The sequence below is a fragment of the Bos taurus genome, chromosome 19, assembly GCF_002263795.3.
Source record: "Bos taurus isolate L1 Dominette 01449 registration number 42190680 breed Hereford chromosome 19, ARS-UCD2.0, whole genome shotgun sequence".
NCBI lineage: Eukaryota > Metazoa > Chordata > Mammalia > Artiodactyla > Bovidae > Bos > Bos taurus.
The window spans coordinates 49,113,005-49,129,125 of NC_037346.1; the positions used below are offsets into that span (position 1 = coordinate 49,113,005).

Sequence of the window (16,121 nt, forward strand, 5' to 3'; positions counted from 1 at the left end):
CAGGCTGGTTCCTTGAGAGACCAAGTACAGGATAAAGAAGGCCTGATTCAGGTTACCATTAGCACGGATGGACAAGAGAACTGAAAGATATTTAAAAGAGACATAAGATGTAAACTGAACAAGAGCTGGTGACAAGCCTGCAAATGGAGGGTGAGGCACAGGGAGGAATCTGTCACTTCCTCACTTCTGACTTGGGCAATTCAGTGGGCAGTGCCATTATTAACTGAGAAGGAAATGGGAGGTCGGGAGCAGTCATTAAAGCATGAACTCTATTTGGAACATGTGGAATTAGATGTGCCTATAGGACTTCCAAGAGGGGTTCAAGGAGTCACTCATCCATGAGTTAAAACACAGGAAGGAAACCATGACTTCAGAGATGTGGGTGTCAGAGGCCACGGAGGTATTAGATTTTATGAGTAATCTAAAAAAAAAAAAAAATGTAAATGAGAGCTTTTAACCCACTGAATGCAAAGCTGGTTTATAAATAACCAGTGCTGGTGAAATAGACACTTTCATACACTGCCAGTGAAAATGCATTTTTTATTATAAAGTATCTATACATGTTATATATAAATGAGGCTTCCCAGGCGGCTTAGTGGTAAAGAACCTGCCTGAATAATGCAGGAGACGTGGGATCAATCCCTGGGTTGGAAAGATCCCTTGGAGTAGGAAATGGCAACCCACTCCAGTATTTCTGCCTGGAAAATTCCATGATCAGAGGAGCCTGGTGGGCTACGGTCCATGGGACTGCAAAGAATCGGACATGACTGAGCGACTGAGCACGCACGCATGTTATATATTTATAATACATCAGGAATACATAGTAAAGCCTTAAAAAAAAAAATCAGGAATGTGAACTAAGATTAGTGTAAAGGTTTAGTCACTACGAGTAATCACAGCAAACACACTCAACCCTCCATATCCAGGAGTTCGGCATCGGAGGACTGGAGTCTTGGGCACCAGCAGACTTCAGTATCATGGTGAGGGGTTGGTCCTAGAGCCGACCACCCACAGATACTAAGGAATGACTGTACAGTAGAGCTTAACTACTTGGTAAAGCCTTAGGACAGAACCTTATTTTATATCAGCCCCCTCCTGTTCCCCCAAAATTTTATACACCAAAGCCAGATTACTTTTTCAAAAAGCTCAGCTTTATCATGACACATTCCAGCTTTAAAACATTCAATGACTCCCCACTGCCTACTAAGTACAATTTCCTCAAACTGGCATTTATTGAAGTTGGACCAAAATATAAACTCCACTTATCTGCAGTCTTGTCTGAATGTGCACGTTCCTCTCATCTGGTACCTTTCAGCTCCCTTTTCTCTTCCTGTTCCATCTCCACCTGGAGAAATCCTACCCAACTTTCGAGACATATCTCAAATTTAACCTTGCTCTTGACCCCATTTCTGACCTCCCAAATAGAATATGACTTCTCTCCCTAATTTGTTTTTCTTACAGCATTTACCATGGCCTGCCCTATGTTATTTTATATTTATGTACTGTGCTATTATTCACTCTTGAGAACTCCTGGGAATAGGGGCCGATTTATCCATCACTGGGTGTCATGAAGGTTTTTAACACATTACCTTGCACTCTGAGTAAGTATTAGGTTAAGCTATTTTTAAACTGTTTTGTAGAGAAATACTTAATGTGACTTCACTTTACACACAATTAATATGTAACATGAACTACTATCCTTTTCTTCTCAACACTTGGTAAATTGACAACAAAGAAGTACAAAAGATAAAAACATACCAGAACAAAGAGAAAAGAACCACAGTGAGACATCGCCTCACACCTGTCGTTGTGGCTATTATCAAAAAGATAAGAAGTAACAAGTGTTGGTAAGGATGTGGTAAAAAGGAAACCCTTGTCCACTGCTGGTGGGAATATAACTTGGTGAGGCCACTATGGAAAACAGTATGAAAGTTCCTCAAAAAATTAAAAGTAGAATTACCATATGATCCAGCAATTCCACTTCTGAGTATACATCCCAAGAAAAAGAAATCACTGTCTCAAAAAGATATCTACACCTCCATGTCCACTGCAACATTATTCTTTAGCTATAAGTAAATGTTTACAGCAGTTTTATTTATAATCGAGACATGAAATAGCTTTTATGTCCATTGATGGATGAATGGACACAGAAAATGTGGTGTACACACACACAATATGGAATATTATTCAGGCATAAAAAAGAAGGAAATCCTGCCATTTGTGACAACATGGACAGACCCTGAAGACATTATGCCAAGTGAAATAAAGTCAGACAGAAAAAGACAAATACAGTATGATCTCACTTATATGTGGAAACTAAAAAACAAGCCAACAAACAAGCTCATAGATACAGAGAACAGACTGATGGTTACCAGAGGCAGGGGATAGTGGGTGGGCAAAACGGGTGAAGATGAGTCAAAAGACACAAGCTTGCAGTTACAAGTAAGTCACAGACGTGTATGGTACAACATGGTAACTATGCTTAAGAAAGCGTATGTAGTGTATGTATTGTATATTTAAAAGCTGCTAACAGAGTAGATAGGAGAAGGCAATGGCACCCCACTCCAGTACTCTTGCCTGGAAAATCCCATGGGTGGAGGAGCCTAGTAGGCTGCAGTCCATGGGGTCGCTAAGAGTCGGACTCGACTGAGCGACTTCACTTTCACTTTTCACTTTCATGCATTGCAGAAGGAAATGGCAACCCACTCCAGTGGTCTTGCCTGGAGAATCCCAGGGATGGGGGAGCCTGGTGGGCTGCCGTCTATGGGGTCGCACAGAGTTGGACACGACTGAAGTGACTTAGCAGCAGCAGCAACAGAGTAGATCTCAAAATTTCTCATCACAAGAGAAAAACATGTTGTGTAACTATGTATTGATATGTTGACAGATGTTAACTAGACTTACTGTGGCGATCATTTGGCAATATATAGAAATACCAAATCATTATGTTGTATACCTGCAACTAAAATTAAGTTATATATCAATTATGGGCATGTGTATGCTCAGTCCACCAGGCTCCTCTGTCCATGGAATGTTTCAGGCAACTGGAGTGGGTTGCCACTTCCTACTCCAGGGGATCTTCCTGACCTAGGGACCCAACCTGCATCTCCTGCATTGGCAGGCAGATTCTTTACCACTGTACCACCTGGGAAGCCCTTATATCAATTATACCACAATTTAAAAAAAAGATTGCTCAGGTTTTTAACAGGGAAATTTAGTGAAGGGTGCCTACTCTAACCGTGAACTCTAGCCACCTGACCCCCAGCTTCCCAGGGTACTTGGCACTCACCCTCAGACCCCTACTTCCAGATCCCAGTAAAAGATGGAAGAAACCTTCCCTTAAGAAACCAAATAGAGGACTTTGCTTGCAATCCAGTCGTTAAAACTTGTCGCTTCCAATGCAGGGGGCACAGGATCGATCCCTGTTCAGGGAACTAGGATCATACATGCTTCGTGGCACAGGCAAAAAAGGGAAAAAAAAACAAAAAACAGATTCATATGAGAATAATAGAAGTGTGAAAGAGAAAACAAATACACAAAAACAAAAACATTGATATCTGGGATCCCAGCGCCCCATTACTTCACAGTGAAACCTACCAACTGTCAAGCCATGGGCACCCACAAAGTGTGTACCCAGCGCTTCACTCCTAAATGTGAACAGCTGAGGGTCAAGAGGCATTTGAAAAGAAGCCTCCAATGTCAAAGAGGAAAAAACTAAAACAAACGAACGGAAGCTGATGAAACAAAAGAAACAAAGTGGAAAAAAAAAATCCTATAATAGAGAATTCCCTGGTGGTCCAGGGGTTAAGACTTGGCACTTTCACTGCCACGGGCCCAGGTTCGATCCCTGGTTGGGAAACTAATATCCTACAACTCACGAGGTGCAGTTGACCTCCACCCAACACAAAAAAACTATAATAAATGTCCTTAGTTAAGTGGGGATGTTGCATCCACGAAGAAAATGCTCTGAAAAAAGGAAAAGAGCTTCGGGAAACTATATAGCATAAATAATTATTATGTTAGCTGAACTTTCGAAATTTAGTAACAAGAAAACCACTCAGTGAAAAACGGCAAAATATTTCAGCAGACACTTCACCAATGATTTTCTTCACAGCAAAGAAGCACATGAAAAGATGCTCAGCATTACCATTAGGGAAATGCAAATTAAAACCATAATGAAATATAACTCTGTGACCCCATGGACTGTAGCCCATCAGGCTCCTCTGTCCATGGGGATTTTCCAGGCAAGAATACTGAAGTGGGTTGCCATGCCCTCCTCCAGCAGATCTTCACAACCAAGGGATTGAACTCAGGTCTCCCGCACTGCAGGCGGATTCTTTACCGTCTGAGCCACCAGGGAAGCCCTGAAACATACCACTATACACCTATTAGAATGGCTAGAACCCTCATCCATTGCTGGTGAGGATGCAAAATGTTTAACTGGAAATGCTTAACTAGAAAAGAGTTTGGGGCTTCCCTGGTGGCTAAGTGGTCAAGAGTCTGCCTGTCATTGCTGGGGACACGGGTTCAATTCCTGACCTGGGAGGGTCCCACATGCCACAGAGCAGCTAGGTCCATGCACCACAACTTCCTGAGCCTGTGCTCTAGACTTCAAGAGCTGCAGCTACTGAGCCCGAGTGCCGCAACAACTGAAGTCTGAGCTAGAGCCTGTGCTCCAGAACAAGAGCAGCGCCCGCTCACCGCGACTGGAGGAAAAGCTAGAGCAGTAACGAAGGCCCAGCACTGCCAAAAATAAATAAATAAAAATTATTTTTAAAAAAGAAAACAGTTTGGCAGTTTCTTAGGAAGTTAAAATACGCTTAGCATACAACCCTGTGATTCCACTCCTCTTTACCCGTGAAAAAGGAAAACTTACGTTTACACAAAAACCTCTAAGTGAATGTTTAGAGCAGTTTTATTTATAATCTCCAAAACCTAAAAACAACTCAGTTCAGTTCAGTCGCTCAGTCGTGTCCGATTCTCTGCGACCCCATGAATCGCAGCACTCCAGGCCTCCCTGTCCATCACCATCTCCCAGAGTTCACTCAGACTCACGTCCATCGAGTCGGTGATGCCATCCAGCCATCTCATCCTCTGTCGTCCCCTTCTCCTCCTGCCCCCAATCCCTCCCAGCATCAGAGTCTTCCAATGAGTCAACTCTTCACATGAGGTGGCCAAAGTACTGGAGTTTCAGCTTTAGCATCAGTCCTTCCAAAGAACACCCAGGGCTGATCTCCTTTAACAACTCAAATGTTCTTAAATGGGTGAATGGATACACCAACTGTGGTATATTCATATAATGAAATACCTAGTTGGCAACAAAAAGGAATGACCAAGACACAAGCCATATCTTGGATAAACCTCAAATGCATTATACTCGGTAAAAGAAGCCAGACTCAGAAAGCTAGATAGGTTGTAATCCCATTTATATGATATTCAGGGAAAGGCAAAACTGCAGGGACAGAAAATAGACCAGTGTGGCCTGGGGTGAGGGAGACGAGTTGACTACTGGAGCACAGTCTAGGTGAGGTGATGCAACTGTTCTGTATTTCATGGTAGTAGTGGTTACGTGACTATTTATTTGCTAAAACCTAAAGAGTCAAAACTGTACACTAAAAATGGTGAACTTACTATATATAAGTTGCACTTTAGTATTTTTTTTAAATTATCAATAATGAGAAACAAAAGATACTGTGTAAACAAACAGGATGCAAAGGAACACAGAAAACAGTTTTTACAAATTAAACATCTGACAGCTGAAATAAAAACTGATTTAATAGAAAGCTCAGAAGAGAAAATCTCCCAGAAAGCAGACCAAATTGACAACCAGATAAAAAGAATTGAAAAAGATAAGAAATTTTACATGAACAGTCTAAAATTCCTAACATCTAACTAAAGAGAAGTTCAACAAAAGAACAGATCAAATTTGGGGGAAAATTAGCAAATAATAAAGACATTTTCTCAGAACTAAAGAGTATGAGTCTGCAGATTAAAAGGGCCCACCAAGTACCCGGGCAGAATGAGTGAAAAAGAGCCACATCAAGGGATATGCAGTCCCTTTAAAACTTCAGAGTACTGGGGACCATGAAAAGAGCCTAAAAGCTTTGTTGCTGTTCGGTCACTTAAGTTTTGTCTGACTCTTTGCAACCCCACAGACTGCAGCACGCCAGGCTTCCCTGTCCTTCACTATCTCCTGGAGTTTGCTCAAACTTGTATCTATTGAGTCGGTGATGCCATCCAACCATCTCATCCTGTCGCCCCCTTCTCCTCCTGCCTTCAATCTTTCCCAGCATCAGGGTCTTTTCAAATGAGTCAGCTCACCGCATCAGGTGGCCAAAGTATTGGAGCTTCAGCTCCAGCATCAGTCCTTCCAATGAGTATTCAGGGTCGATTTCCTTTAGGATTGACTGGTTTGATCTCCTTGCTGTCCAAGGGACTCTCAAGAGTCTTCTCCAGCACCACAATTCAAAAGTATTAATTCTTCAGTGCTCAGCCTTCTTTATGGTCCAACTCTTATATCCGTACATAAACTACTGAAAAAATCATAGCTTTGACTATACAGAACTCTGTCGGCAAAGTGATGTCTCTGCTTTTTAATACACTGTCTACGTTTGTCATAACTTTTCTTCCAAGGAGCAAACGTCTTTTAATTTTGTGGCTCCAGTCACCGTCCACAGTGATTTTGGAGGGATAAAAACAGGTCAGACATGAGGTAATCAGGATGGCCCTTCACCTCACAACAGCAATCCTCGATGCTGGAGCACACCAAAGCAAACCTTTCAGTGAAAGTGCTTTTTTAAATTTAGAACCCTACCCCCTGCCAAATTCTTTACCAAGGATTAGAACTGAAAAGGGCATTTTCAGATACATAATGATTTAAAAAAAAAAACAAGTTTATTTATCATGCACCCACTCCTAGGAAGCAACTAGAGATTGTGCTGAAACAGACAAGTAAACCAAGGGGGCGGTAGGACCCAAGAAACAGAATCAACAGAGAAAGCAGCACAAAAAAGTTTCAGGAAACCCCCCGGCAGTGCAGCAGGCTAGTGTTCACTGCCGGGACCAGGTCCACTCCCTAGTCAGGGAACTATGATCCCACAGACTGACTGTGTGGCATGGCTAAAAAGAGAAGAAACCAAGATATGGGAAAAGTTTGCTGTATATCAAGGGAAAACAATCAGTTTATTTCATCTTAGTCATAACTTCTAAAAAATATTACTAAGAACATGTTGCAGTAAATGGAATTAAACATGCACACACACACGTCCAATGGGTATCTTTAGTGGTGGGATTATAGATAATTTTCATTTTCATCTTTATATTATGTGTATTTTCCCAAAGGAGTAAAACTGCACTGTTTTACAATTTTTCACTGCAATTTTTAAAAACAACTTGAGAAGAGATGAGATCTCAGGGGAAGGAGGGACATAGTGAGAGGGCCAGGGGCTGGTTTGAAAACCTGGAAAACTGGGGTTTAAGGAAAAGGCAGAGGAAGATGTCTTGGAGAAGGAACTACCAGAGAGCTGATATTATCAAGAGCACTTTTTCTATTTTAACGGTAAATATCAGAAGTCAATGTATTTTTTATTATAGTTCTAGAATAAATCCGATGTTGGGTAAACTAAATGTTCTGAATGGGGAAGTTAAACGTTTAATAACCTTTTTAAAGGAGGGGGGGGATAAAGCTCTAGTTTAACGTGCACTTTTACTTAAATGTGGTCTTCAAAATATTTTTCTACCCTGTGAGTCAACTGACAGTTTTCCTACAGAATAAAATACTACCTTGCTACACTGGAGGTAAGGTTCCTCTATTTTCACAGAATCTCAGCTTACAATTCAGGAACACATCAACAGACAAGAATAGCTACTATTTATTGAATCTTTACCCAGTACCAGGCACTGTTCTAGGCGTTTCACACACATTAAGCCATTCGGCCCTCACAACACACTGAATCCAGTACTACGGTATTTTACAAAAGAGGAGAGTGAGGTACAAAGACTTGAGCAAAATGCCCATCATCACAGAGCCCGGATTCATACGTTCATTCATTCATCCATGAGGATGGGTTCCAGGTCCTTCACGCTTTAATCTCTATGCTACATGCCACCTCTCTAGATCCTTGACATTCATAAAAGATTTACCTAGAATCCTGAGATTCTCATGTATCAAGATAGCCTAAGACTTCGTAGTGAGTTTATTTACACACGTGGGTGCCTCCAAAGCCTGCCACACGTGCTCACACTGACGGTGTGAAAATATGACTCCACTTACACTGCTCCTTCTCTGACAAATCTGGAATAAATTCTCCAAGCTGACCAAAAGCAATGCAAAAATTATAGATATTTTGGAAGATTTACAAACAAACTAGCTCTCATTCATCCTAAGAGAACTGTTTCAAAACAATTCCAAACAAAAAAAGTAAGTCTGGTTAAAGTGATTCTATTTAAATTGTATTTGTATAAAAAAAAAGTATTTGTAATTAATCCAGCTATAACATTCCTAGGATATACCCAAGAGAAATGAACACATCTTGTCCAGACAAAAACCTATACATAAACATTAGCAGCAGTGTTACTCACTATAGCCAAAAAGTGGAAACAATTCAGATGCCCATGGAGTGATGAATGGATGAACAAAAAGTGGTATATCCATATAAAGGCATATTATTTAAATATAGTACTGTGACATGCTCCAAGATCTACGCACCTTGAAACCATTAATCTAAATGAAAGAAGTTATATATTGTATGATTTTTTTTCATAAGAAATTTCCATGAGAGACAAATCAACAGAAAATGAAAGTAGTGGTTGCCAGGAGATGGAGCAGGGGAGGCAGAGAACAAGGAGTGACTGCTGTGACTGTCACTGTTTCTTGTTGGGGTGATAAAAATATTCTGGAATTAGGTAGGGGTGATACATTCACAACTCCGTGAACACATTAAAAACCACTGAATAATACCTTTGTTTTAAAAGGTGAATTTTATGCTATGTATTCTGTATCTCAATAAAACTGCTATTTTAAAAATGCAACCTTTAGGGATTCCCCTGGTGGTCCAGTGGTTAAGAGTCTGCCTTTGAATGCAGGAGACAGAGGTTCAATCCCTGATCAGGGGTCCAAGATCAAACATGCCTTGGAGCAACTAAGCCTTTGCACCGTAGCCACAGAAGTCTGTATGCTGCAGCTAAGACTCGTGGCAGCCAAAGGAAGAAAATCAAAATTAAAAAAAAAAAGTGCAACTTTTAAAATGTTTTTGTATTTTTAAATGCAACTTTTATTCAATATTAGTTGAAAATAATTCAGCAATTCACATGTCCAATAAATGTTAGCTCTTACTGTTACTATTTTTAAAAATCATTCAGCAATCAAAAAACATTTGAGTAATGTAACTTAGTATCTAGAAAAATACATAAAAGAATTTGATATATACCAGTAGACAAAACAATTAAAACATTATCTTTAGCTATATGCACTTTAACTCCATCTGTATGATTTTACTTTCAATCTTTTCAAGTGCATTCTGTAAGTTTTTTCTTTTTAAGAAATGTTCTACCTCCTGAGGGTTATCATTTTAAAGGACTGAAAGCATGAAAAAAAAAATAGAAAAATAAGGGTCAGTGCTAAGCTAGTGCTAAATTATGAAGATGAGGCTCTAAGTGCCACAAGCAGGCATTCAGAGGAGAGAGATCAAGGTGATCATCAGTACTCTGGCAGGACTTCTAGGAAGAGATCCTCAGAGTGCGCTAAGGAGCAGGGAACGAGGGATCTACCCAGTGCAAAGACGGTATCTGCTAGGATCTGCTCCTGTCTTTGTTACGCAGACTACTGGTCTCCCATTACCCCCACCACCTTCTCACCCCCCACATCCCCACTCCAAGAATCTGCAGTCACAGGGAGGACGCAGTGTCCTGAAGAGGAAGAAACGGTGGACCTGAGGAAAGAAACCAGAGCTCCTGGCCTTAGTATCCCCAGTCCTGTTGCACACACACATTTCAATACCCAGCTCCACTTCCACTCATACCCCAGCAGAGTTCTGGGCCTGGGTGGTACACAAGACCATCTATCCCTGCATACCTTGGACATACCTCTCTACCACTCACAGATCACGTCGTCCAACTTTGTAATAACTCTCTGGGGCCCTCATTTTCTTTAATTCTCATGTTTAACCTCTTCAAGTACTGATACCTGCAAACAGATCTTATTAATTCCTCTTATAATCCTGAATACCTGTTGCTATTGAAAACGCTGCCATTCTTACAGAGGCCTATCTGATGAAGTCCTCTGTCTACACTTCTGATGCTGTCCAGGCTTGGAGAATTCTGAAGTACCTCCTGGACTAATGTTTCCATCCAGGGCTATAAAACCCATCCACATCCCCACCAGTTATCTGCCTTCTTTCAATCAGAACAGACGCAACGCTAAATTTCCTGACATTCCACTGAAATCATATCCACTTGTTTCTATATCTTCTGACTGATCCTCAATAACCACAAGTGAAATAGATCTGAAATAGACTGGAGAGAAAAGAAAGGGCTTCCGGTGTCACCTCTCCATTAATTTTCTCAATTTGCAGAGGGGGAAGAGCTGGCTAAATCAGCGATTTAATAGTATCCGTGATTTAATGTGCTTTTGTTTCACGCTCCTTGCATAGTGCTGATAGGAATATAGCACATCCCTCGGGTGGTCCAGAAATGAAAAATGACTGAGGACCACTGATCTAGCCCAATCCTTACCCAACAGATGAGGGAGAGAGGAAAAATGCTGTAGCCCGGTTCTCTAACTACCGCCCAACAGTTTCTTATTCATATACTCAGGCTCTTGCTAGAGGAGGTTACTTAAGACTGCCCACACTTGAAAGTCAGTGCCCTGGTTTATGCTACTCCCTCCCTGCCTCTGTCCATCCTCACTAGCTACATGTCCATCCACGCTGGCCACATCCCCATCCTCACTAGCCACATGCCCATCCCGGAAGCAGACATCCATACCAACTCCCCCATATAGCTTATGAGCCCGCCCTCCTTTAACTCTCCACAGTACTTTGTATCTATCTCACTTGTAGCAATCAGGAATCCCAAGCATACTGAAAAGATATTTGCTTGAAACTGGTGGGAATAAATATCCTCGAACGGGTAACAAATTCTTCTTCAGATAAATCGACAGTGCATTCATGGCACCTGTGCCACCCATCTCAACTGTCACAATCTTAGAGGACATAAATCACTAATTCTCCCAGGACAACACCAGGGCTTCTATTTTCTGAAGTCACCAGAAGTTCCGAATTTCAAAATTAACAGCTAAGTATTCTCATAAGTCCCACACAAATTAAATGCAAGAACGGCTCTGTTTTAAAGTCTGACTTAACTTTCTTGAATCAGCAAACACTTGATTTCAAGCTACTGTCAGAATTTTACCAAATGCCTATGCAAAACATTTTCTATACAATTCTTCTCAATGTACCTCAAAAGTATGTCATAAAACCTACTGTCTGAAATAATTCTAACTTTTAACAATAAAAATACTAAAAGCCTTATGCAACCAAATGCTTTAAACTTAAGCAAAACTAGATGATTTCAAATTTTTATTAACAAGTTGCCATCCCTATAGTAACGTCTTTCATGTGAGGACCTTACATACCCATTTAAATTTTTTCTTCATTAAGAAGAAAACATTTCACCACCACTGAAAACTTGTTTAAATCTTTGGTTTTAGAAAACTAATCTAGTAACATCAATCAATGTCCTTGCATCAACAGGTATATTACCTACGAAGTACTCAATATATGAACAGATGAATGAGTAATTTCTTATACTAAGTATATAAGTATATCAAGTATAATTTCTTATTCTTATGTTGGTACTTAAGTCAACATTCTAGTTTACAAGACTTAATCAACTTACTCTAAATTACCAGGAAAGTATATTCCTCTTTTCAGTCTTGACAACATAGGTGGATTCGAATCCACCAAATGTATTTATTTATGAACTTCTGGGATATCTTAAACCAGTTCTAGACCATTTTTCCTTCCAAAGCATATACACACATATACACATTTATCTAGAAGTACACCGAATAAAACAAATGAAACAAGGGCTTAGCCTAAACAACTCACTATCATGAATTGTTATTCCAGGCAAGTGGACATATTCTAAAAGTTCAGGATGTAAAATGTATCATCTCTTTCACCATAATCTTGAGAAATAATGTTTCAAAAGTAAAACATCTAACAAGTTAACACCACATCTAATAAAGAAAGGAAAATGCCTGGCAAGCAATATGAAACAGCAGCTCAAAACACACTAACTCTGCTACTATAAACTGGTCAAACTATCAAAATCTAATTAGGCCAATTTTTTAGCTTCCCACATCCAAAATATTTAGGAATCATGGTACCCACTGGAGAATCAGCACAACTTCATCTATTACAAGTTCTCACCTACCAACAATCATTTGTCCAACCAACCTTCGATGAGCACCTGCAGTGTGCTCGAGGCACTGCTCTAGGGACTACAGGAGCTGGAAGATTAGTATAAGGATATATAACCCTTAATTTCACATCAAGGTGAAGCATACACAAGGTAGACTATGAATGTCATTGGAAAAAACAAAATATCATGGAAGTACTTAAAGATATAAGGATCTTTTTAAAAAAGGAAACCTAACCACAAAATTGTAGTTTAACAGCATATACACCACTCTCAACCCTAAATATTACTTGCTAAGCCTTCAAAGAGGAGTTAAAGTTAGCTGAACCACCCTGCCAAAACGCCTTAGCTCTGTCTAATCTGAGAAAACTTCCTCCAATAGTATAATTTACTCTCCACAAGTCTTTCAGTTCTGGGCTCCTGGTAGAAAAGACCACATGTGATTTCAGAAGGTAGAAATCATTACTATAAAAGATGCACTAAAAGTAAGTTGGCAAGAATGATGTGTAGTCCTTTGCACATACAAGACATACACACTTGACATCTGATTGATTCTCTTCATTCTCCTGCCAGCTCTCACTCACTCCACCCCAAAGACAGGCAGATATTACTGTCAGGCAAAAGAAATTACCTTTTTCCTTTGCTGGGAGGACAAGCTAAATGGGCTTACATCTGACTTAATACTCATACTCCTCCAATGAGTATTTAAACACTTATTAAAAAAAAAAAAAAAAGGCACATTTACATTTAACCACTTCTCCTATTCCAGTCTCTCTTTTTTTTTTTGTCTTTGTTGAAGTTTTTATTTGAGGGCTGGTCCAGTCTCTTTTGAAAACAAGTGACACACCTTTATCACTGTAAGACTCTATTCCTTCATGAACTTTAATTCGGAAATGCTCTGAAAACTGGATTCTAATTTAGTTCAGATTTTAAAAAAATACAAAGGAAAAGACCTTGTAGGTTACTGCTATAAATTATGATTTTTTTTCACAATTCAGTAAACTGCAACTACGAATTTAAAACACAGCAGCCATTGTGTGTATGTGTGTTTTTTAAATAAACAAAATGTATCTCAGCACCAGCGTAGAGAAGCTCTGTGAGAAAACAGGAGTCACCATGGAGAAATCAGGGAGGACTTATTACCCTCAGAAACAGAATGAAAAGAAAAAGTCATTTTGCATTAAATTTCCCTATACTTCTGTTGTGTGACTTGGAAGTTGGTCCAAAAGTTCATCTTCAGCAATTACGTCTGCATGATCAACCATACGTCTCTGCAACAGGTGACAGGAAACTGCATTTCTCAGGCAAAGGGATCAAATTAGTTAAGACGCAAGTTCCTGCGGTCTCTTATTTTGCATTTTACCAAAATGATATTGGAATCAGATAAAATAGCAAATTTGTTTTGGTTTTCTTTGGTTTTTCTTCTTTGCTTTTTAATCAGCCATTCACCAGCAACTGTTGCACAAGCCCATCAGCACTCAAGAATAAAAACACACACAGGACCAGATAAGGCTCCCCTACTAACCCAACTGATCCATTTCTTTAAGACAGTTTTAAAACCACACAGCTCGGGGTGTGAAGAGAAGCATGTTGTGTGTGTGTGTGTTTGTATGGCACAATCTGTCTGAGTCCTCCATTCCCTTTTTTTAGGAACCGATTATAGACGAAAAGTCTAAAAGAAACCACATTAGAAATGCAAAGAGGTTTGCAAAAACAAGAAGCTTCTTTCATTCCAAAAAACCAAACCAAAACAAGGGAAGAAAAATGAATGCAATGGATATGTGTGTGCCAAAGTTTCAACTATGCCCGGTGGAGACACTGCACTGGCACACATTTTTAAGAGGAAAAAGAGGGGTTGAGGGGAGAGAGCGAGCGAGCGAGCGAGCGTGTGGCCTGCGAACTGCAACAATGCAATCTCCATTTTGAACAATGCGCCTCTTTCCTCTTGTAAATCTAGTTTTTTGCCACTTGATGGGCCGTCGCATTTCCCCTCCGTTTGGGGACTGGGGGGAGGTGGGGGTGGGGGGAGACCAGAGAGGGAGTGAGCCAGGGGGAGGGAGGGGGGAGGAGGTGGGGAAGAAGTCTACAGCAACCGGGCTGGGTGGGTACCTGGAGTGCTGCTGTAGGTGCTATGGCTCCTGAAGCTGCTTTCCGTACAGTAACTGGCGTCGTCGTCGTCGTCGTCTTCCATCTCCTCCGGATAGTCGGAGTCATCGTCGTCCTCCTCCATCTCATCCTCCTCCTCGTCCTCGGAATCCTGGGTCTCCTCGGCGTCGCCGTCCTCCTCCTCCTCCTCCTCCTCCGAGACCATGTCCTCCTCCTCCTCCTCCTCTTCGCTCTCGTGGTCATCGTACACCACTTTGTTGACGGCCCTCCGGGCCGGGGTGGTCCGGGCCAGGTGGCCGCCGCCGCCCCCGCCCCCTGTCCTGCCGCCCCCGCCTCCTCGCCCCCCCCGGCCCGGGGCGCTGGTGCTGGGGGGGGCCGGCGGCGGCGGCGGCGGCGGCGGCTTCCTCCGGCTACTGCTGCCCCCCCTGGGCGAGCTCAGCCGCGTCTTGGGCGCCACCTCAGCCTGGGCGGCGGCCCACCTGCCCCGGCTGCTGCCGCGGTGCCGCGAGCGGAGCCCCCCGATGGGTCCGGACGTGGGCGGCGGCGGCGGCGGCGGCGGCGGGGCCGGGGCGCAGCGCTCCGCAGCGGGAGCCGCGGGCTGCTTGGGCGGCCTGCCCCGCCGGCCCCTCATGTCGGAGCTGAGGCGGGGGGGAGAAGGGAAAGCGGAGGGGGGAGGGGCGGGCGGAGGGGTGGCGGTGGGGGGCGCCGGGGCCGGGTGGGGAGGCCCGCGGGGCCGGGCGGGAGGGGCCCGGCCGGCGGAAGCGGGTGGAGGGAGAAGGCTCAATCCGAATTGCTGGGGCCCCACTCCGGATCGCCTTCAGCCGCCATCTTGTTTCTTCCCTCTCGCTCGGTGACTGGGGGAACCGACAGCGGCCGCAGGCCCGGAGCGCGGTCACGTGAGCTGCGCCGCCGACGAGCCTGGGACGGAGCGAGGCCGCGCGGCGGCCGCTAGGGGGAGTGCGGGAGCGCCGGGTCGGGGGCGGGGAGCCCGGGGCGCCTCCGCGCGGCTTGGCTAGACCGCGGCCGCCGGCGGCTGTGAGGAGAGGGGCGCTCCCTCGCGAAGTGCCCCGTGTCGAAGGCCTCGGGAGTCTAAACTCACGGGGCCTCCTTCCCGCGTGTCCTCTTCCCCGGCTAGGAGACGAGGGCAGGGAAGCCCCAAATTTGTCCCCGTCTTGTCCCCTTGGGGGAAATGATGCTGAGAGAGCCAGAGGGTATCGCGCCGCGGCGGGGCGGGGCGAGGGGCTGTGCAACTGCAGCGACAGAAGGGACAAGGTGAGAGCCAGCAACGGAGGCAAGTTACCTGGGGACTGTGAGACGAGCCCCCAGAACTGTGAAACTCCGAACGCTTGGCTCGTGACGGTCCAGGAATTGATCCCAATGACAGCTGCTGGGGTGGGGAGGGGTTGGAGGGGCTAGAAGCCCCGCCCTAAGCTGCCAGACCCTGAGGGAGGGTCGCTCTGAGACTCGGGATAAAATCCCCTCCCGAAAAGCCTTTGATAAACTTCAGAAAGCAACTATATTCCAGCCTCCTCCACCTTTGCCAGTGTCCCAGCTAGAAACTCGACCACCTCAGAAAGAGCTTTCTAATTTCTTCC

At 43.3% G+C, this 16,121-nt stretch overlaps 1 protein-coding gene and 1 non-coding gene across 17 annotated transcripts in view; one reads left to right on the forward strand and one right to left on the reverse strand.

Moving 5' to 3' along the window:
• The window catches only part of BPTF (bromodomain PHD finger transcription factor), a 133,222-nt gene extending 117,844 nt beyond the window's left edge, over positions 1–15,378 (reverse strand). For all 16 annotated transcript variants that reach the window (XM_024980957.2, XM_059878594.1, XM_059878592.1 and 13 more), the window contains exon 1: positions 14,530–15,378. In XM_024980957.2, coding sequence (XP_024836725.1) covers positions 14,530–15,157 — 628 coding nt within the window. In that variant the 5' untranslated portion in view covers positions 15,158–15,378. The remainder of the gene's footprint in view (positions 1–14,529) is intronic.
• Positions 3,787–3,859, forward strand: TRNAE-UUC (transfer RNA glutamic acid (anticodon UUC)). Its single transcript has one exon. It is a non-coding gene; the product is annotated as a tRNA-Glu (tRNA).
• Positions 15,379–16,121: the final 743 nt, after the last annotated feature.